General features: G+C 39.3%; 2 protein-coding genes across 2 annotated transcripts in view; one reads left to right on the top strand and one right to left on the bottom strand.

Annotated features, from left to right (window-relative positions):
- The window catches only part of CngA (Cyclic nucleotide-gated ion channel subunit A), a 74,100-nt gene that overhangs the window by 22,307 nt on the left and 34,757 nt on the right, over nucleotides 1-17,036 (top strand). Inside the window, exons 2-6 of the mRNA XM_065492097.1 lie at nucleotides 2,060-2,216; nucleotides 5,631-5,731; nucleotides 5,803-5,880; nucleotides 7,436-7,729; nucleotides 11,936-12,098. Coding sequence (XP_065348169.1) covers nucleotides 2,189-2,216; nucleotides 5,631-5,731; nucleotides 5,803-5,880; nucleotides 7,436-7,729; nucleotides 11,936-12,098 — 664 coding nt within the window. The 5' untranslated portion in view covers nucleotides 2,060-2,188. The remainder of the gene's footprint in view (nucleotides 1-2,059; nucleotides 2,217-5,630; nucleotides 5,732-5,802; nucleotides 5,881-7,435; nucleotides 7,730-11,935; nucleotides 12,099-17,036) is intronic.
- Nucleotides 13,209-16,432, bottom strand: LOC135945094 (chitinase-3-like protein 1). Its single transcript, XM_065492506.1, has 8 exons — nucleotides 16,369-16,432; nucleotides 16,143-16,313; nucleotides 14,326-14,558; nucleotides 14,150-14,277; nucleotides 13,975-14,092; nucleotides 13,736-13,921; nucleotides 13,514-13,639; nucleotides 13,209-13,460 (listed from the first exon to the last, which is right to left on the bottom strand). Exons 1-8 carry the CDS (start codon nucleotides 16,430-16,432, stop codon nucleotides 13,329-13,331), a joined length of 1,158 nt encoding a protein of 385 aa, XP_065348578.1. The 3' UTR covers nucleotides 13,209-13,328.

Consider the following 17,036-nt stretch of genomic DNA (forward strand, 5'->3'; position numbering starts at 1 on the left):
CAAATAATATCTCTGGTTGATGCGCGCCACACTTTTGCTCTCGCCTTTGTTGCGGGCGGAGTGTGAGAGAGGGGTGAAAGGAAAATCGTGTCTGTCAATTCCAGCGAGAGGATGCTCCCCTCAATAGAGAGAGCTTTCGCCTCGCTGCCAAAGCTGCAACCTTGTTAGCAACAATAATGTCCTCCGACTCGCAGGTAAAAATATTAAATGGAAAATCTTTGAAAAGGAGGATTTTAGAAATACAAATATTTAATACACATGCAGCAATTTTTGTAAAGATTGAAAGTGAAGAAAAACCATTTCCTGTCAGCCTCTCAACCCTCCTAAACAATCTTTCACCTAATACACTGCACTGCAAAAGAAATTTTGAACACCTGTCATTGTAAACGCTCAACTACACCCATCGCGAGAAGAACAAACGAAAAGAGAAGTGATTGAATCTTGTCTTGCAATATCCTGTCACTGTTTCTTCCTGCGTCAAACTTCCTCCTGCAAAAACTCACAAGACTTTTTCTAAGCTAGTGTAGTAGTTCAACTTCCTTATTATGTGTACCTTTCTTAAGGCTGAAAGTAGTGCTGCTCAATCCAGAGGTTTTATATATAGAATGGTAAAGTTGGAAATAAATATGGATTTGACTCAATAATCAGCAAAAATTACCAGAAATATTTAGGGAAAAATATGAATACAAATGATATGGCTCTGCATTTTCAGGAATAATATGCTAATGAAGTCCAAATCTTTCCATCAATTACTTAAAAACCATCAAAAGTTTGTTTTACAACCGCATTTTTTATTGGATTGTCATTTGAAGAAGAGGAATGATACTTCAGAGCCAAAAACGATATTATTTGTCGTTAAAGTTTGTCCCCCTTTTTAAATTCTATTTTATTTTGTAAAGTAAAGCTAATCCAAAGACGGAGTTCACCGTTATCTTCAACGGACATGATATTAAATTCTATTAATTATTAACAATTGACCAGTTGCATAAACCCTTAGTTATTGAAGCCGCCACCAGGTGGCGCAACCACAGACTTTCTTAAAAATTTTGTTTTAAGCGGTTTTAAGGCATTTCCGCTGCGATTTCAGACTCAATCTAGCTATATTGCTTTTTTAATTAATTTGCTTTTTTGACGTGCTGAAAACCAAAATCGGTTCAGCCATTCGCCGTAGAAACGTTGAAAAATATTTTTTTATTTCAAAAAATAGTTTTTCACGATTCTACGGCGATTGGCTGAACCGATTTTGGTTTTCAGCACGTCAAAAAATAGCAAATTAATTGAAGAATGCACAGTAGCTATAGATTGAGTCTGAAATCGCAGCGGAAGTGCCTTAAAATCGAAAGTCTACGGTGGCGCCATCTGTTGGCGGCTTCAAACACTTAGGGTTTATGCAACTGGTCAATTTTCTATAAAGTTGGCAAGACGATCTTAACTTAGTCCTTGTTTTTTTTTCGTTATTGAATACTCCAAAAGCAGTAGACGCTATTACAAGACAAGCTGCTAGCAATTGCCATTATTTCTTAGAAAAACATAAATTTTACTCAAAGCCCTGAAAGCAAACACCTTCTTTCGCCCAAAAAGGGCTGTGAAAATAAACTTTGCATATATAATCTAGTCTCTGTTAATGTGGTTCGTAATTTAACTAGTCTGTTTTTTGTGGGAAAATCCTTTTGAATATACAAAATCATCCTCATTTCTAAGGTTTTCACGTCCATTTTGTTAAGTGTCTATATATACCCGTTTAATTTACTTATAAAAGCACGAAAGAGACGTAAGATGAATCTAAGAATGGAAGATTAATTAGCAGGAGTGAAAATAACAAGGTAATGCTACTAATTAGCGTATTTTCTCTAACGCGAAAGGTTAGATTTGTCGACTGCTCATTACTTCAAGGCAAAAATCGCTATTTTAATTGGAAAAGTGCTGAAGTAATTGCTGTGTCGATCTGTCGATAGCAACAGTTGCACATAGCAATTCTCTGCCGGGGCTCGTTTACAAATCGAATAAACCGATGTGTGGTGAAAAATAATAACAATAATTGGGCGTCTCTTGTTCGCAGTGATGCATGGACGTGAACGACTTCCTCCGTGGCTTCCGCTGCTGGAGCTAACACCGCTTCTGCCAGGGGTCGCCGCCACCGCCGCCGCTGCCGCCGCCAGCACCGCCTCCGCCGTTGTTGTTGCTGCTGATGTGCTCGTCGCTCATGGCGACACAAGGTGATAAAAAGATCCATTTCATATCTCGCTGCTACGCAGAGAGAAAGAGAGTGGCGTGAGATGAGCGAGAGTTGCGCGCGAGATATTTGCATTTTTATCACCCGCCGCCTTCGGCTGTGTGCTTATTATTCAGCCAAATTGCAATTTCCGCAAAATATGGCCGGCCTATTTATATTAGGTCAGCGCCAAATCGCGTTGCGCCACACCAGCCCTTTTTCTCCCACCAACAGCCCCCATTTCTCAGCACTTCATTCGTCACCTCGATGTATAAGAGGCCATTAAAAGTTTTCTCATGTTGTTCAGAACTTAATTAAAAGCAGGGATTTATCGCAGCAGCTTTGCTTAATTCTTGGATTTGGATGCGTTTTAATAACTTTGAACTCAGCCAAGTCTATGCAAAAAAATGCAATTATATATATTCATTTAAGTACAAAGCTTATTCCTAGGGCTGGGATTTAAAAACGGTTTTGTTGAGAAATTTTTAGCTGTGAATGAAGACGGTTTTACACTAGTTGATTTGATTCCTTTTTAATCTTAAAGACCGGCTTCGACGAAGTTTCTGGGCACACCAATCGATTCTTGTGAGGTTCGAATTAGGTAAAGAGGACCAAAAGGTCTAGCACGACGTGCGAACCTTTTTTTCCCGCCAAAACAATATGAACGCATATGCGAGAAGTGCGCATGCGTCAGAGCTGGCTGGATCTGACAAGCAAGTGCTCAAACCAGCTCTGACGCATGCGCAGTTCTCGCATATGCGTTCATATTGTTTTGGCGGGAAAAAGTTCTACTTGTGCTACGCACGTCGCGCTGCACTTTTTGGTCGGAAAAATATCCATTTAACCTATTCGACCCTCAAGAATCGACTGGTGTTCTCAGAAACTTGTTTAAATTAAAAGTGGTCAGTATTTTAGTAAAAAAGAAATGATATCATTAAAAATGGGCGTGAAATAGAGGTATTTTGGAGCAACATCTAACTGTTAATTTATTTCAAAAATTAATGAGATTTTGATAAAATATTTGATTTAAAAATAGTTCCATTTATCCCACAAAATCATATCCACGAGGAGGATTTTTTGGAGTATCGTCAAAACACCAAAATCGTTGTGCCATAAAGCACGTGCCTTTCTCGCCTCTAATCTCCTAAATATCACCGTCTTAATTTTCATCTCCAACACAAGATTTTCCTCTTCAAAACAAGTAGGTTTCTTAATTACAGTAAACAACATGAGAGCAGCGTTGCCAAATAGTTTTGATTCTGATGTTTGCCTTTTTCCATGAAATATAGGGCTTTACAGTACTGTGTGAAGCCGAAACTTGTCGGAATGAAAGATTAAAGGAGGAAATTTTAAAGCAACGAGGTTCAAGTCAGTTTTATAACCAACTTCAAATGTCAACATTTTAACAAATACAATAAATAGTTCGTGTTTGGAAGCTGGCGTAATAATTCTGCCCCACAAGGAAGCGATAGAATAATAATTAACTCTCTGGCACTTTTGAAGTCTCGTGGGTGCGAGCCGCGCGTGTTTAACTATATCGCCGAAACAGGCATCAACAAGCGGTCGATTTCATGAATGGACCGCACCTTTGCTTTTGGTGCAAAGTTTTAAGCGTAATTACAATAGGCGTCGCCAAGGCAACTGCTGCTCGTCCCGAATTCCGCCCCAGCTTGAATGGCGCGCTGTGGAAAGGCCTCAACCCCGGCCGCCGGCACTGACAAATTGATTTCGAGCAAAAAGCGCAAGAGCACGACAGCTCTGCGCGCGGCGGATAATTTTTGTGTCGTGCCAGCGAGCGAACGCGATCGGTCAGCCCAACAGGTCTTTTTTGCTTTTCCATTCGATCGCCGCACATCGCACACAGTGCAGATTAATCTTGGCAAAAACGGCAATAAACGTCCGCAGCCTGATGGTCTGCCGTCGACCAACGCAACTTGGTTTTGCATCAAGCGTAAACCGAGCAGCAGCGGTAGACCTGCTTCTCGTGAATAATGGGTTTTTTACCCAGCCTAAAATAGATTAAAATGTTACTGATTTTTCAGCTCGTATGCTGAGAGGAAATTTTATGAGTGGTTTGGAGCTAATATCCATGGAAATTATTTTTTTAATGTTTGAGATTAAATTTGTAACAATTTTTTAGTTTCAAAGGTTAGAAAATGTTTTAAATTCAAAAATTTGGATTCAAAATAATTTTTATTGTTGATTAGGAGAGCAAATATGCTCCGTACATCCCCAAAAAAATACCGAAATATATATTTTTGGTAACAGAGGGAAATTAATCTGTCAATCAGTTCATTTTTCTGTAAAAATACCTGTCTAACTTTTTATTTTAATGCAAAAAAAACTTCCAAAATTGGTTTAATCAATTTAAAGGAGATTGATACTGCAAAATCCTGATGAAAAATGCTTTTTGCCAATGCATGATGCATGAACTCGTCATTTAGGATTAAGTGGAAGCCTAAGTAGCAGCGTAAATTTATTTTAGAAAAGTGGCTGCAAAGCTAAGATGCTTTGCAAATGGTGAGGAATTTCTCCTAGCTTACTTGAAACCTGATTTTATTTCAAAACAAAGAGTTTCCCCAAAAACACACTGTTTAATAGACGAGAGGAGCCGAAATCTTCCAAGAAAATGTGGTCAAGCACTGGAAATTTAAGAGAAAATTCGAAAAATGTGTATCTTTTACTGCAGCAAGGTCATTTTTGATTATTGTAAATTGTAGAACAAATTATTTATCGATCAACTGATCATGTCATTCAACAATTCAAATAATTTTCAATTGTGGCCCTTTATCGATCCGCTTTAAACCGACTTTAATGCTAAAAAAATCCAGCGGGATCCAGATGTGCGGTAAATTTGGTTCGCACTGCGCAAGTCCAAGATGGCGTCTGAATGTGGGAAGCAAAAACCTCTCTTTGGATTGCCATACGAGTTTCAAGAGTTTGTTTTTACGATCCAAAAGACACAATTAGTTAAGAGTAATACAAATTGTGTCACAATATTGACGAAAACTTGGTTCTTTTCGCGCATTTTCACGTGACCGTTTTTTCGCGCCATATTCCACCGGACGCCATATCTGCGTCCCCTGCTCCAAAAAAACCATCTAGAAATTATCAACTATTTTTCTAACAAAAAAACGTCCAAAATCCACATCCCAATAATAATCGTTTTAAAGTGGCACATCTAAACATATTGCGTCAAAAAACAAGTAAATAGAAGAATGAGAAACATCCTGCATCCTTTCACAGAAAACACTTAACAAGGATTTCCGGCATTGGAAAGATTTTCCCGACTTCCCGTTATGGCTGGAATGAGGAATTTTCCAGCCATCTTGTTGATTTTTAATGATTGGATTTCCGAGAAGAAAAATAAAGGCGTAGAGCGTAAATAACGAAAGACTCTCTGGCTGTTTGTGTACAGGTGACGAGATTCCAGCAGTCGAGGCAGCCGCGAAGTCGTCAGAACAGAGCAACGCGTCGCCCCGATCGTCGCATTCGGCGCCGCCAACGACCGCCGTCTCGGTACGAGTTTTAATTATCCGGCGAGCGAGCTTTGTTTCGCGACGAGTGCATGCATTGATCTGTTGTTGCAGGTCGAGGAGGAGGAGCAGGACGCTGTGGCACCGAGCAGCAACGCCAACGCCAGCACCACGCGGCTCAACTCGCACCAGGTAGGCAGCCGGCGCGACGTCCGCGTCGGGCAAAAAGCGCGCCCGTCTCTCTATTTATTAAGGCTCAGCCGGCTTACTTAGATTATATTGCTTTGCATTTGCACGCCGACGCGCATAACTCGCTCGCTCCCATTCACGCTGCTGCGAGAAAGGAGCCGAATGCGTGTTTGAAATTTGTTTGCCGTGCGCCTCCTTTTCGGAGCTGATTGTGAGTGGCTCGATGGAATTTTTTAAATCGACGAGTTTAATCGCAGAGTTGCCGGGTGAAGTATTACCCCATTTGACATTTATATCCGCCTTTGATTTGCGAATTCTTTTTGACTTTTATAATTTTCAAAAAGAGATTGGCAACTGATTTATTAACGTACATTCTTTACAATTTAACTTTCTATTTAATGAGCAAAATTCGTGTATTTTAACAGCTTCTCTGCCATACTAATTAAATTGTCTTAATATACCTGAAAACTTTTATTTGAGATCACCTAAAATATGCTTAACAAGATCGCTAAAATTATTAGAATAATATTTGTAACACTTAAGTTTGATTTATTTAGAAAATAATGACAATTGTCAAACATCATATTAAACTTAACGATTTAAGGAGTCATAAATTCGTTAATTTAAATTATTTTTATGTTTTTTGAATTTATCAATATAATTAAATAAAATATTTACAAAAATCCTATTTTAATATATGTATATGATTATTCCGTTAAAAGTGATACGTTGCAAAAATTTTGCCTTTACTAATAAATAATTGAGCCGTGACCCCGATGGAAACAGGGTTATTGAAAAAAGCTTTTCATGCGGTATTAGCGACATTCTTAGTTTACAAACTTAGTTAGCGCCAGTGTGTGCGGGAATGCTACAATGTAATAATTATTTCACACTGTCAAATAATTTTGGAGAACATTGTGAAAATTTTTGGCAACTTTTAGTTGGTTGAAAGAAATGGATTGATATTTTCCCAATAGGACAAACATTTTTTTAACTTCGATTGGACGAGGCAAAGAACACTCAATTTTTAATAAAATCTCATCCAACTTTAAGGAATTCCGTTAAATTTTTTCTTTAAATATTTAACATTAGTTCAATAATGAATCAATCATTTTCACATCATGAAAATCGCCTTTTAAACCACAAAACCTCTGTTCAAACAAAACAGATAAAAATAATAACCCTCTCCAAAAAACTGCGAATTTTTTGCTGTTGAAAAAATGAGTCTTTAATAATAAATTGAGCGTAATAATTTTTTAGAAAGTGCAAAAATTTGCTGAATGCTGATACCTATAAAATAAAGCAACAACAGATAGTAAGAAAAGTAGGAGAAGGACATAAAATCAATAAGATATTTGTACTTTTTAATCCACTAATGGATTTCTGATTTTTAAAATTGCTTTTCTTATTTTTGCACTGGATTCCTATCATCAACTAAAAAATTCCATGCTATTTTTATTTATTTTAGATACCAAATCTGCTTACCATAAAATAAAAATATGTGATTTCTGTTATTACAATTTGTAACATTTTGTCTGCATGTTTTCTGTTTTTGCAGCAAGATGGAGAGGCGCAAGAGAAGCTGCAGCGGAAGCCGTCGGTGCTGCAGAAAGCGGGTCGGTGGGTGCGTTCGCGGCTGGGCCGGCCCCTGGCCGACGGCGACCTGGAGGCCGACGGCGTCAGCGGCCCCGCCGAAGACGCTGACTACTTCCTCGAGAAGCTGGCCCTGGGGGCGTCGACCCAGGCGATGGAGGGCGGCGTTATTTCCCGGGGGCGCTGCCACTGCTGCGGGGGCGGCCGTGTGACCTGCTGCCCCCCTGCCATCGACCCCTCTAAGCCGTTTCATTACCAGGTTGGTGAATTTACTATTTGAATGTATTTTTGCTATTTGTTGAAAAAAAAAACGCTTTGGTACATCTTTAGAAAGGAACAGTTATTTGTTCTAAACAAGAAATCCAGTACGGAAATGGAAATGTCCTTGACAAGAATGCCAAAATGATGCCAAAAATCCTGACCTGGATGCTGTTTTTCTCCTTTTATTAAAGAAACTATTTATAAAGCAAATATTTGGCCAGTGCAAAAGGGCACTGACCGACAAGGCGATTGTTTTGGTCCCACAAAAAGATTAAAATAATTCCAATTTTTCTTCTTTTTTCGAGGAAATGCTACAGACTGTAGAAAATATTTGTTTATTGTATTTTTTCCGTGTTTAATTTAAAGAGGAATGAAACTGCAAACTCGAAAATGCTTGTTGCCGATGCATAAACTCGTCCCTTAGGATTAAGTTAATGCCTAAATTGAACTAAGAAGCACTGTAATTTTTTGAGAAAATTGTCTGGAAAGTTTCCGAGCTTTTCAAATGGTAATGGCTATCTCCTTACTTGAAATCCGATTTAATTTCAAAACCAAGAGTTTCCCCAATAAGTGGCATACACCGTTGGACAGATCTCGATGAGAGGAATCGAAATATGCCAAGAAAATATGTTCAATCACTGCAAATTTTGGAGAAATTTGGCAAAATTTGAATTTTTATTGTGGGAAGGTCCTTTTTTACTATTGCAAATTGTTAAACAAATTGTTAATCGATCAATTGTTCATGGCATCCAACAATTTAAATAATTTTCAATTGTTGCTCAGTATCATTCCACTTTAAGGTTTGAAAAATGTTGCAATTTTGGTGAAGAGCCCAAAAACGCATACATCTTCCTAAGATAATCTTGTTCTTTTTATTTTTGAAAAAAAGCGATCAACCTGAAAAATCATTTTCTTCGGTTTCAAATTTTTAAACCAACCGATGCTGCTTAAAATCAGCAGGAATATTAAAGATTTTCGTTATCCAACATATTTACAAGTGAAAATGTCCTGAGACAGATTAAGTTAAGCCAAAACGTTTCTGTAAATATTGATCTGCTAGACTTTATTGTAAAAAAGGTCGGAAATGCGCGCTCGAGCCTGAATTAAGGAAAAAATATAGCCTCAACAAACCCACATTTTTCGAAACAAAATTAAGCTAAATTAATTTGGCATGAAAATTTCTACGAATTTTTGAAAAATTTTGCAATGAGAATTAATTTATTTTTCCTTTTAACGGAAACTCTGAGGCATCAGTTGTAAACTTCGCACATGCTAGTCTAAATTTATGACAGGTTATTTTCGCCTCTAAATCCTTAATAATGTAAGTAACTTTATTTCGCTGTCAAAGTTTAAGAATTTATGTCATTTGAAGGTTGCAAAACAGCCGGATTTCCTTGATGCTCCTCACACAAAAGTTGAAAGCGTCTGGCGTCGTGCGGCGGGAGTTGTGAATAGGCTTTTGTCACCAGGCGCAATTCTATTCGACTCTTAGGTCTTTTAAGCAGACCTGTTGTTGCCAGCTGCTGGCTTTCTGTTTCGCCAACCTGATCTCCAGAGCAAACACCGTTCAACTTGATTTATATACCTCAAGTGTGCGCGCACGTGTTGGTGCTTAAATGCAAAACCTTCGACGCTGACTGAGACTCGTGTCGCCTCTAATGGCAGCGACGTCTGCCTGCGTTTGAGAGCAGCACACTTTTGCCTCTATATAAGCACTCAAACTGCGTCACCCTAGCTTCGAATAGTTCGAGGAAGGGACTGCTCTAGAATTTAGTGCCTTTGAAAATGCCAGAGAGCTAAAGCGCAGAGACCCAGATAAAATAAATTAATGCGCTCTAGCCATTTCACGGTGCAAATGAGCAGTGTTTGGTTTGAGAGGCATTTCCAATTTGCTTTCCTTCCTTTAATTCACATGGTGTCCCGTGTTTTACCCCAAAAGGAGATCTGATTGAAGAGAGCATTTTAAACTTCACCAAAGAAACTAGCTTATAGAGCAGGGTCCAAAAAAATCAGCGAGTTTAGAGGAAATCATAGAATAAATTTAGATTTTTCGTAGCAAAAATTTATGTGTTCAAATCGATACATTTTTGCAAAATTAAACAAACTGTATAGGGAATCTCAGGGACAGTCTTCAAGCCATCAAGCTTGGTGTCTAGAAAATCAGATTTCCTGAGAAAGAAAACACGCGCATAAAAAGAGCGTTGGAAAGACTGTTGAGCGGGGTTACCCGCCGATTCCTTGAGATATATCGAGCATTTTATTGCAACGATCTTGCTCAGAACACGCAACAAAAAAGCAAATGCGCGTACGGCCACAATCTGATCTTATTGAACACGGTTCTGATTCTGCTTAGATGTTTATCCCGACGAAAATGTGCAAACAATGGATAAATGGATATTACAGAAGATCTGATTGGAACAAATTTATCAATATTTGTTTAATTTACTCTCGTTAATTTTCGGGAACAATCATTTCGAGCATTCCACGTCTGTTTTTCTGTTCAGGCATTCCATATTTAGCTCTTTCGGGAAAAACCAGCTGCACTGTGGCTGTGAAATTTTGACGACCAACTATTTTTTTTCTGACCTTCCAACCGTCTAATGAGCACGAGCCGAGCCATTTGAACCGTAATTATAATCGTCTACACCGTCTAGATCGTCTAAAAACAGTCTAAAACCGTCTAAATTGACCAGTTGCATAAACCCTAAGTGTTCGAAGCCGCCAACAGATGGCGCCACCGTAGACTTTCGATTTTAAGGCACTTCCGCTGCGATTTCAGACTCAATTTAGCTACTGTGCATTCTTCAATTAATTTGCTATTTTTTGACGTGTTGAAAACCAAAATTGGTTCAGCCAATCGCCGTAGAATCGTGAAAAACTATTTTTTGAAATAACAAATCTTTTCCAACGTTTCTACGGCGAATGGCTGAACCGATTTTGGTTTCCAGCACGTCAAAAATTAGCAAATTAATTAAAAAAAGCAAAATAGCTAGATTGAGTCTGAAATCTCAGCGGAAATGCCTTAAAACCGCTTAAAACAAAATTTTTTAAGAAAGTCTAAGGTTGCGCCATCTGTTGGCGGCTTTGAACACTAAGGGTTTATGCAACTGGTTAATTGACTCAAAATCTGTAGATATGTGCATGATTTTACTTCGCTAGTAGAAATTTCCACCACAGTTTTAATTTTTAAGAAAATTTTTCATGCATAGGAAATAAAAATGATGCTTTCTTTTGTCACCGTTTCCATTCAGCCTTTCCACTAACCACCCCTTCAACAAGATTCCCGCAACTTTAACTGAAAAAAAGTTAAATAATATTGCATTTTAAAATATTCGCGATCATTAATTTTTAAATCTTTTTTACAATCTTCTGCAATTTTTGTTGATAGGAATGGTTGAAAGGTTGATTGAGGGACTAATTAATTGCAATTACCTCCCAGTAAAGGATAAACGATCCATCGAATAATTTAGCTAAACAATGTCTGTTTCAAATCGTTAATTTTTTTCGTGCTCTTGGAGATACCTGCTCGTCAAGAAAATGGCAATTATAATAACGTGTAGGCAGGAACATCGGGAAAATGCAAAATTTTAGACAAAAAAACGCGTTCATTGTTATATCTCAAAAAACCGTCTATTTTGAACCAAATTTAGTCTAAAAATTATAGTTGACTATTTTTCCAAAAAAAAAACTTATTTTCACAGCCCTAAGGATGCATGTGCTTGCCTTAGTTTTTGCCACCCAAGAAGTGCAGTCAAGAGTTTAAATTAAAATTAATATTCTAATTTTCCACGCGAATTTCTATGCAGAATCTAATATGTTTCACAGAAAGACAACCAGGGTTCGCCAATTTTGCAATGCGTAAAAATGCTCCTCTGGTTTTCGCGCAAAAAAAACATCAGTGTTGCGAGCTTCCGCATTTTTCCGAATTTAACTCCGCAAAAGCCGTATTTCGAGCCAAAAAAGGTCACGATGAGAATTAAAATTTTGGGTCTTTTGGTGAAACCAGTGGCATTTATACTATTTTTTAACTTCCATAAAAATGCATGTGTTTCGGAAAAATACTCAAAATTGCATTAAAACCCGCAAATTAAGTGGTTTCTTTCCAGTAAAATGCGGGTTTTCCGGAACCCTGAAGACAACCCTTTATTTCCTATTGCATTGCTTGTAAAGGTACTAAAAATGTTTTCTCGGTGTCTGTTCGCAGTGGTTGATAGTGGTGACGATCGCCGTGCTGTACAACATGGTGTTCGTGGTGGGGCGCGCCGTCTTCTGGGAGCTGGACAACGCGACGCCGTACCTGTGGTTCGCGCTGGACTACCTGTGCGACGCCATCTACCTGGCCGACATGGTGGTGCACGCCCACGAGGGTGAGTGAGTGTAATCAGCTTTAATTGCGGCCGACCGGCGCGTTCTCGTTTGCTAAACCAACAGTCGTCTGTCACGAGAGAGTGAGACACACACTCGGTCAACATGCTCTCTCGCTTAATTCGTGTTTGCATTGCGCTTAATGAGCCCGTGTCAATATGAGAAAAGCGACCCCCCAACCCGCCCCCTGACGTGACCGCTTTTCCTGCCTTGCCGGCCAAATGGCAAGCTCGACTTGGGATGGGGAAAGAAAGAGAGAGAGAGCCTGTTTTTGCCCTCGCCAACTTTCTGCTCGTTGGCTAGTTTCGCTTTTCCCAGCGGAAAATTACTTGATGAGGGACTCAACCGGCTTTTTTCAGCTAGGCAATTTTTGAGACTAAGCATCTTATATATCACACATCGTTTCTGATTTTTTTTATCTCTTTTAGTCCTGAAAGTGATCATAAAATATTAAACAACAATTTAATTTGCTTACAACGGTTTTTTTTCATTTCTCAGCAATATTTGCACAAAGATATATTTTTAATTTAAAGAGAAAAGTTGAACTTGCGATAAAATTGGTTCCCACTGCGCAGATCCAAGATGGCGTGTGAATGTGGGAAGCAAAAAGCTCTCTTTGGATTGCCGTACGAGTGTCAAGAGTTTGTTTTTACGATCCAAAAGACACAATTAGTACAAATTGTGTCACAATATTGACGAAAACTTGGTTCTTTTCGCGCATTTTCACGTAACCATTTTTTCGCGCCATACTCCACCGGACGCCATGTCTGCGCGTCGCACGAATCTGGCCCCCGCTGTTGTTTTCTTAATTTATTCTAATTTCCGTATTAGGACAACCGATAAACACGACTTTTTTAACTTTCTGTACACAGAATAAAGCGTATTTATTAAGCACCATGAATTCCAAAAGCTCAAACAAACCGGATAGACTCTACAAACATTAATTTCCACACGATTTGTAACAAATCTAGGGTTTATATGGTTTTTATTGCTTTCCAGCCGTTAAACGCTCAAGTCAGCGCAATCTCTTCCACCGTTGATTGCTACGATTGTTCTGTTCGCCAAGACGCAATTTCGTTTGATCGTGAAAGAAAAAAGGCGCAATCACAGAATCAGCCATTTTATTTATGTCCAGTTAATTAAAATTTTGACGTAAAAGCTCTAATTTAAACTTTAAAAAGAACAACGAGCAAACTTTTTCATTATTAACATCATTGACAGAGTCATTTTTCTCAAACAACTAAGTTTGCTTTGAGAGCCGTCACAAGTGGAAACTTCCCAGCGCCACAAAGGTTTCGAAAGTCGTCCATGTCGAGGGACCAAACCAACACTCCGCCGAGGCCTTGGTCCAGCGCGTACTTGCTCTGTTGAATATTTCGCGTCAGTAACTCGCAGAGTTGATATCTCTTTTTAATACCTTGATTCCGACCGACTTCACATTGTCGTATCCAACCCACTGATCACTGCGATATGCGTACGGCACTGCCTGCTCCTCGTCCCAAACTTCAGTCCAATCCGTCTGGCTCTTCATGGATGAGCAAATCTATAAAAAATATGTTTTATTTATAAAAAAATATCTTCTACTTCAGCTCACTTGTTAAATAAATTAATTAATGCTTATGCTAATTAAAATTCACACCTCGTTATAAATTAAAACACCAGCTTGTCGGGACCATTTGCCTGGAGAGCCAGGTCCCTTAATTGCCGCACCTAATTCTGTTTTCGACGGGTTCAACAGGGTGTACGTTTGCCCGTACAATGGAGCTCCGAGGATGAGTTTGGTTCGATCTGCGCCTAGCTTGATCCAATTTTGCACAGCTGCATTCTACGATTGATTTTTTAGAACATTGCAATTTTTAATTCTAGAGAATTTCTTACGGCGTTATATCTCTTGTCCGCGTCAATAGAAGATGCGTACAGAGGAGAATTTTGGCCTGTTTTATTATCCCTGACGCCGTGGAAATCGTAGGTCATTAGATTTATGAAATCCAAGGCCCTGCGTAAAAGATGTTAAGGAGCTCTATCTGATATTATTTAGTTAAGGAATAATCACGCGGAGATTGGCGGTACATCATAGGCTTTTGAGGTGATGTAAGCGGAGGAAGACACGGCGGCACTCAAAAGCAGTCCTGCCGGTCCGAATTTGGCTCGCAGTTCTTGGATCAGCGACACATAATTAGCCTGGAATATGATTAATTGGAAATTTCAAAGGCAATTAAAGTGGCGAACCTTATCGGCGGGGATTCCGCCCTTCTGAGTCGGATACTCCCAGTCCACGTCGAGTCCGTTGAATTTATAACTGACCACAAAGTCAAAGAGATTGTTCACGAATGTCGCCCTCACTGTCACATCATTGCAAATGCTCGAAAAAGTGGTCGAACTCGTGCCCGAACCACCCACCGACACCATTGTCACCAATGTCGGATTTGCCTCGCGTAACTTGTTCAGTTTTGCAAATCCCCCTAATAAATAATTCTTTTAAAAAGATATTAATTGCAGAGATTACTATCTAATTTTAACTGACAATGCGATAACGGTTTCAAGGAATTCTTAAAAAGTGTTTCAATTAAAAGAATACAGTATGACCACTTATATTTTGAGACTCTTCCATGTTTTATTTAAAATGGCTGCTTAACAAAAACTACTTAAGTTAGGCGGACGTCATTTACATCACAGCTTTATTACACGTTTGGTTACACATTTATTCGATATGGGCTCCATTTTTCTCAATCACGGCCTCCAGACGGGGTCGGACTCGGCTGGAAACCCTTTGAAGGTACTCTTCATCCATTGCACGCCATGCCTTCTTGATGGAGGTCTTCAGGGCTTCAATATTGGGGTGAGGCTTCTTGTAAGCATCCGCCTCGACTTTTGCCCAAACACTAAAGTCGAGGGGGTTCAGATCTGGTGAGCTAGCAGGCCACATCGTCTTGGACCAGAAGCCCGGCAGGTGCTGGTTTAGCCAATCTTGAGTCTTTTTGGACGTATGGGCCGGCGCACCATCTTTTTGGAATGTGATTTTTGTGTCCGACCCATATGTTGACTTCACCCAAGGCAGAACTTGCTTTTTCAAAATGTCTAAGTAGACCTCAGTGTTCACTTTAAGCCCTTGTTTTATGAACACTGGATTCATCTTCTTGCCATCAGATGCGACAAGTCCAAAGACCATAACACCAGCAGGATGCTTAGTTTTGAACGAAAATCGGATATTTTCTGGTACCTCAGATGCAGGTGACTTGCTCAGATACCTGTCAGTTCGGCTATTGGAAACTGCATCGACAGTGAACATCTTTTCATCTGAGTACAAAATAACACGGCGTTTCGTGCCTTTCTTCAAATCGGATAGCAGCTTCCTACTTCTTTCCACTCTCGCTTCCTTCTGTTTGGTCGTAATCAAATGTCTCTTGGTCCTGGCCCTCGACACGTACTTCAGATCATTTTTCACTATTTTTCGGACCGTTTCGCGGCCCGCTGCGTACGAGCGTACGATTTTTCTAATGGAAATCAGCGGATTTCGTTTAATCTTCATGCGAATGGCCCTCATCAATACTGGAGTGCGGACGGGCGTTGATTTTGCATTTCGGGGCTTCCTTGGGGTCGGGGCAGTATCACCAATAGCTTTGATGCGGAAGACGGTTGCCCTGGAGCATTTGGTGAGGGCCATAATGTCCCGAATCGAGCGTTGGGCGCGGAGCAGCGAAAGGATTTTCTGCTTGTCGTGCATGTTGCATACCTACTAAGGGTCTGAGGTGATTTTCGCGCCATTATAGTAAAAGAGCATAAAGGGGGAGTTGAATGATACAAATTTGGCGCGAAACGCATAAATAGTTCAAAAGTTATGCGCATGCAAAGTTAGTCTCAAAATATAAGTGGTCATACTGTACATACTAGGACAGTTACATATGGTGCCCTAAACCAGGATAAATTATATTTTTTAGACTCATAGGGAATAATCGTGGCGAGCTCAACGAGTTATCTGGTCAAATTATTTTTGCATTCCATCAAATAAACAAACTAAACTCAACAAAAAGATGGCGTATTCTCACCTAATCTAATGTCGGCATTTGGATCGCGAATCATGATGCTCCCATTCGGATGTGCGCTGATGAAGGCGTAAATGAGATGCGTGCATATATTCGGGTCAACGAAACTTGAATTAAAGAAACCATCGCCAGGTCGGTAAATGGACCAGCTGCTGACGTAGCACACGATTTTCTCTGTAAGACAAAGTTTCCTCGGTTCTTTTCAGGCAATTTGATTGGTTGCTCTCACTTTGGGCTTGGATTGGTGACGAAAAAGCCAGTAACAAAAGGCTGAACAACGCCAAAGTGGCCATTGTGGAAATGTAAGTTTTTGACTCCGCTGCCCACTTTTATAGTTAGTCGATTTCCTGCGTGTTCCGATTTCTGTTTGACACGTGGAATAATTTATCATCATCAGCATCATATTGTCAGGATGAGCCATTATTAATTACTAGCCTTTGGAGCTCATAAATGAAAAGCCAGACTTTTGATATGAAAAGATGTATGGTGGAAATTCCGTTTCCTATGTATGATTGATAATGTTCGTTGGACGTCGAAAAATTCTGAAGAGCATTCTCATTAGCTCCCATTATGCCAGAAGTGCAATTTTTCAAAAAGCCATCAGAACTCATACGCCGGAATTTCCCAGTGACAATCACAGTAAAGCCTCATTAATTGCGTTTTCATATGATAATTTCGCATTAAAGAATATAACATAAAATTATTTTTCAATTAATTGTAACAATTTTTTAATTTGAAAAAAATAGGCAATCATTTTGATACGATTTTCTTTTGAAAATTAACATTATGTTCTTGAGGGTCTTAAAGTGTTCTTAAATTAACAGAAAAAGCAGTCTTAAAAATAATTCTTTAGAACCAATCTTTCCCTGTTAAGCTATCGATTGCACCTTTTATATT

The sequence above is a fragment of the Cloeon dipterum genome, chromosome X, assembly GCF_949628265.1.
Source record: "Cloeon dipterum chromosome X, ieCloDipt1.1, whole genome shotgun sequence".
Taxonomy (NCBI): Eukaryota; Metazoa; Arthropoda; class Insecta; order Ephemeroptera; family Baetidae; genus Cloeon; species Cloeon dipterum.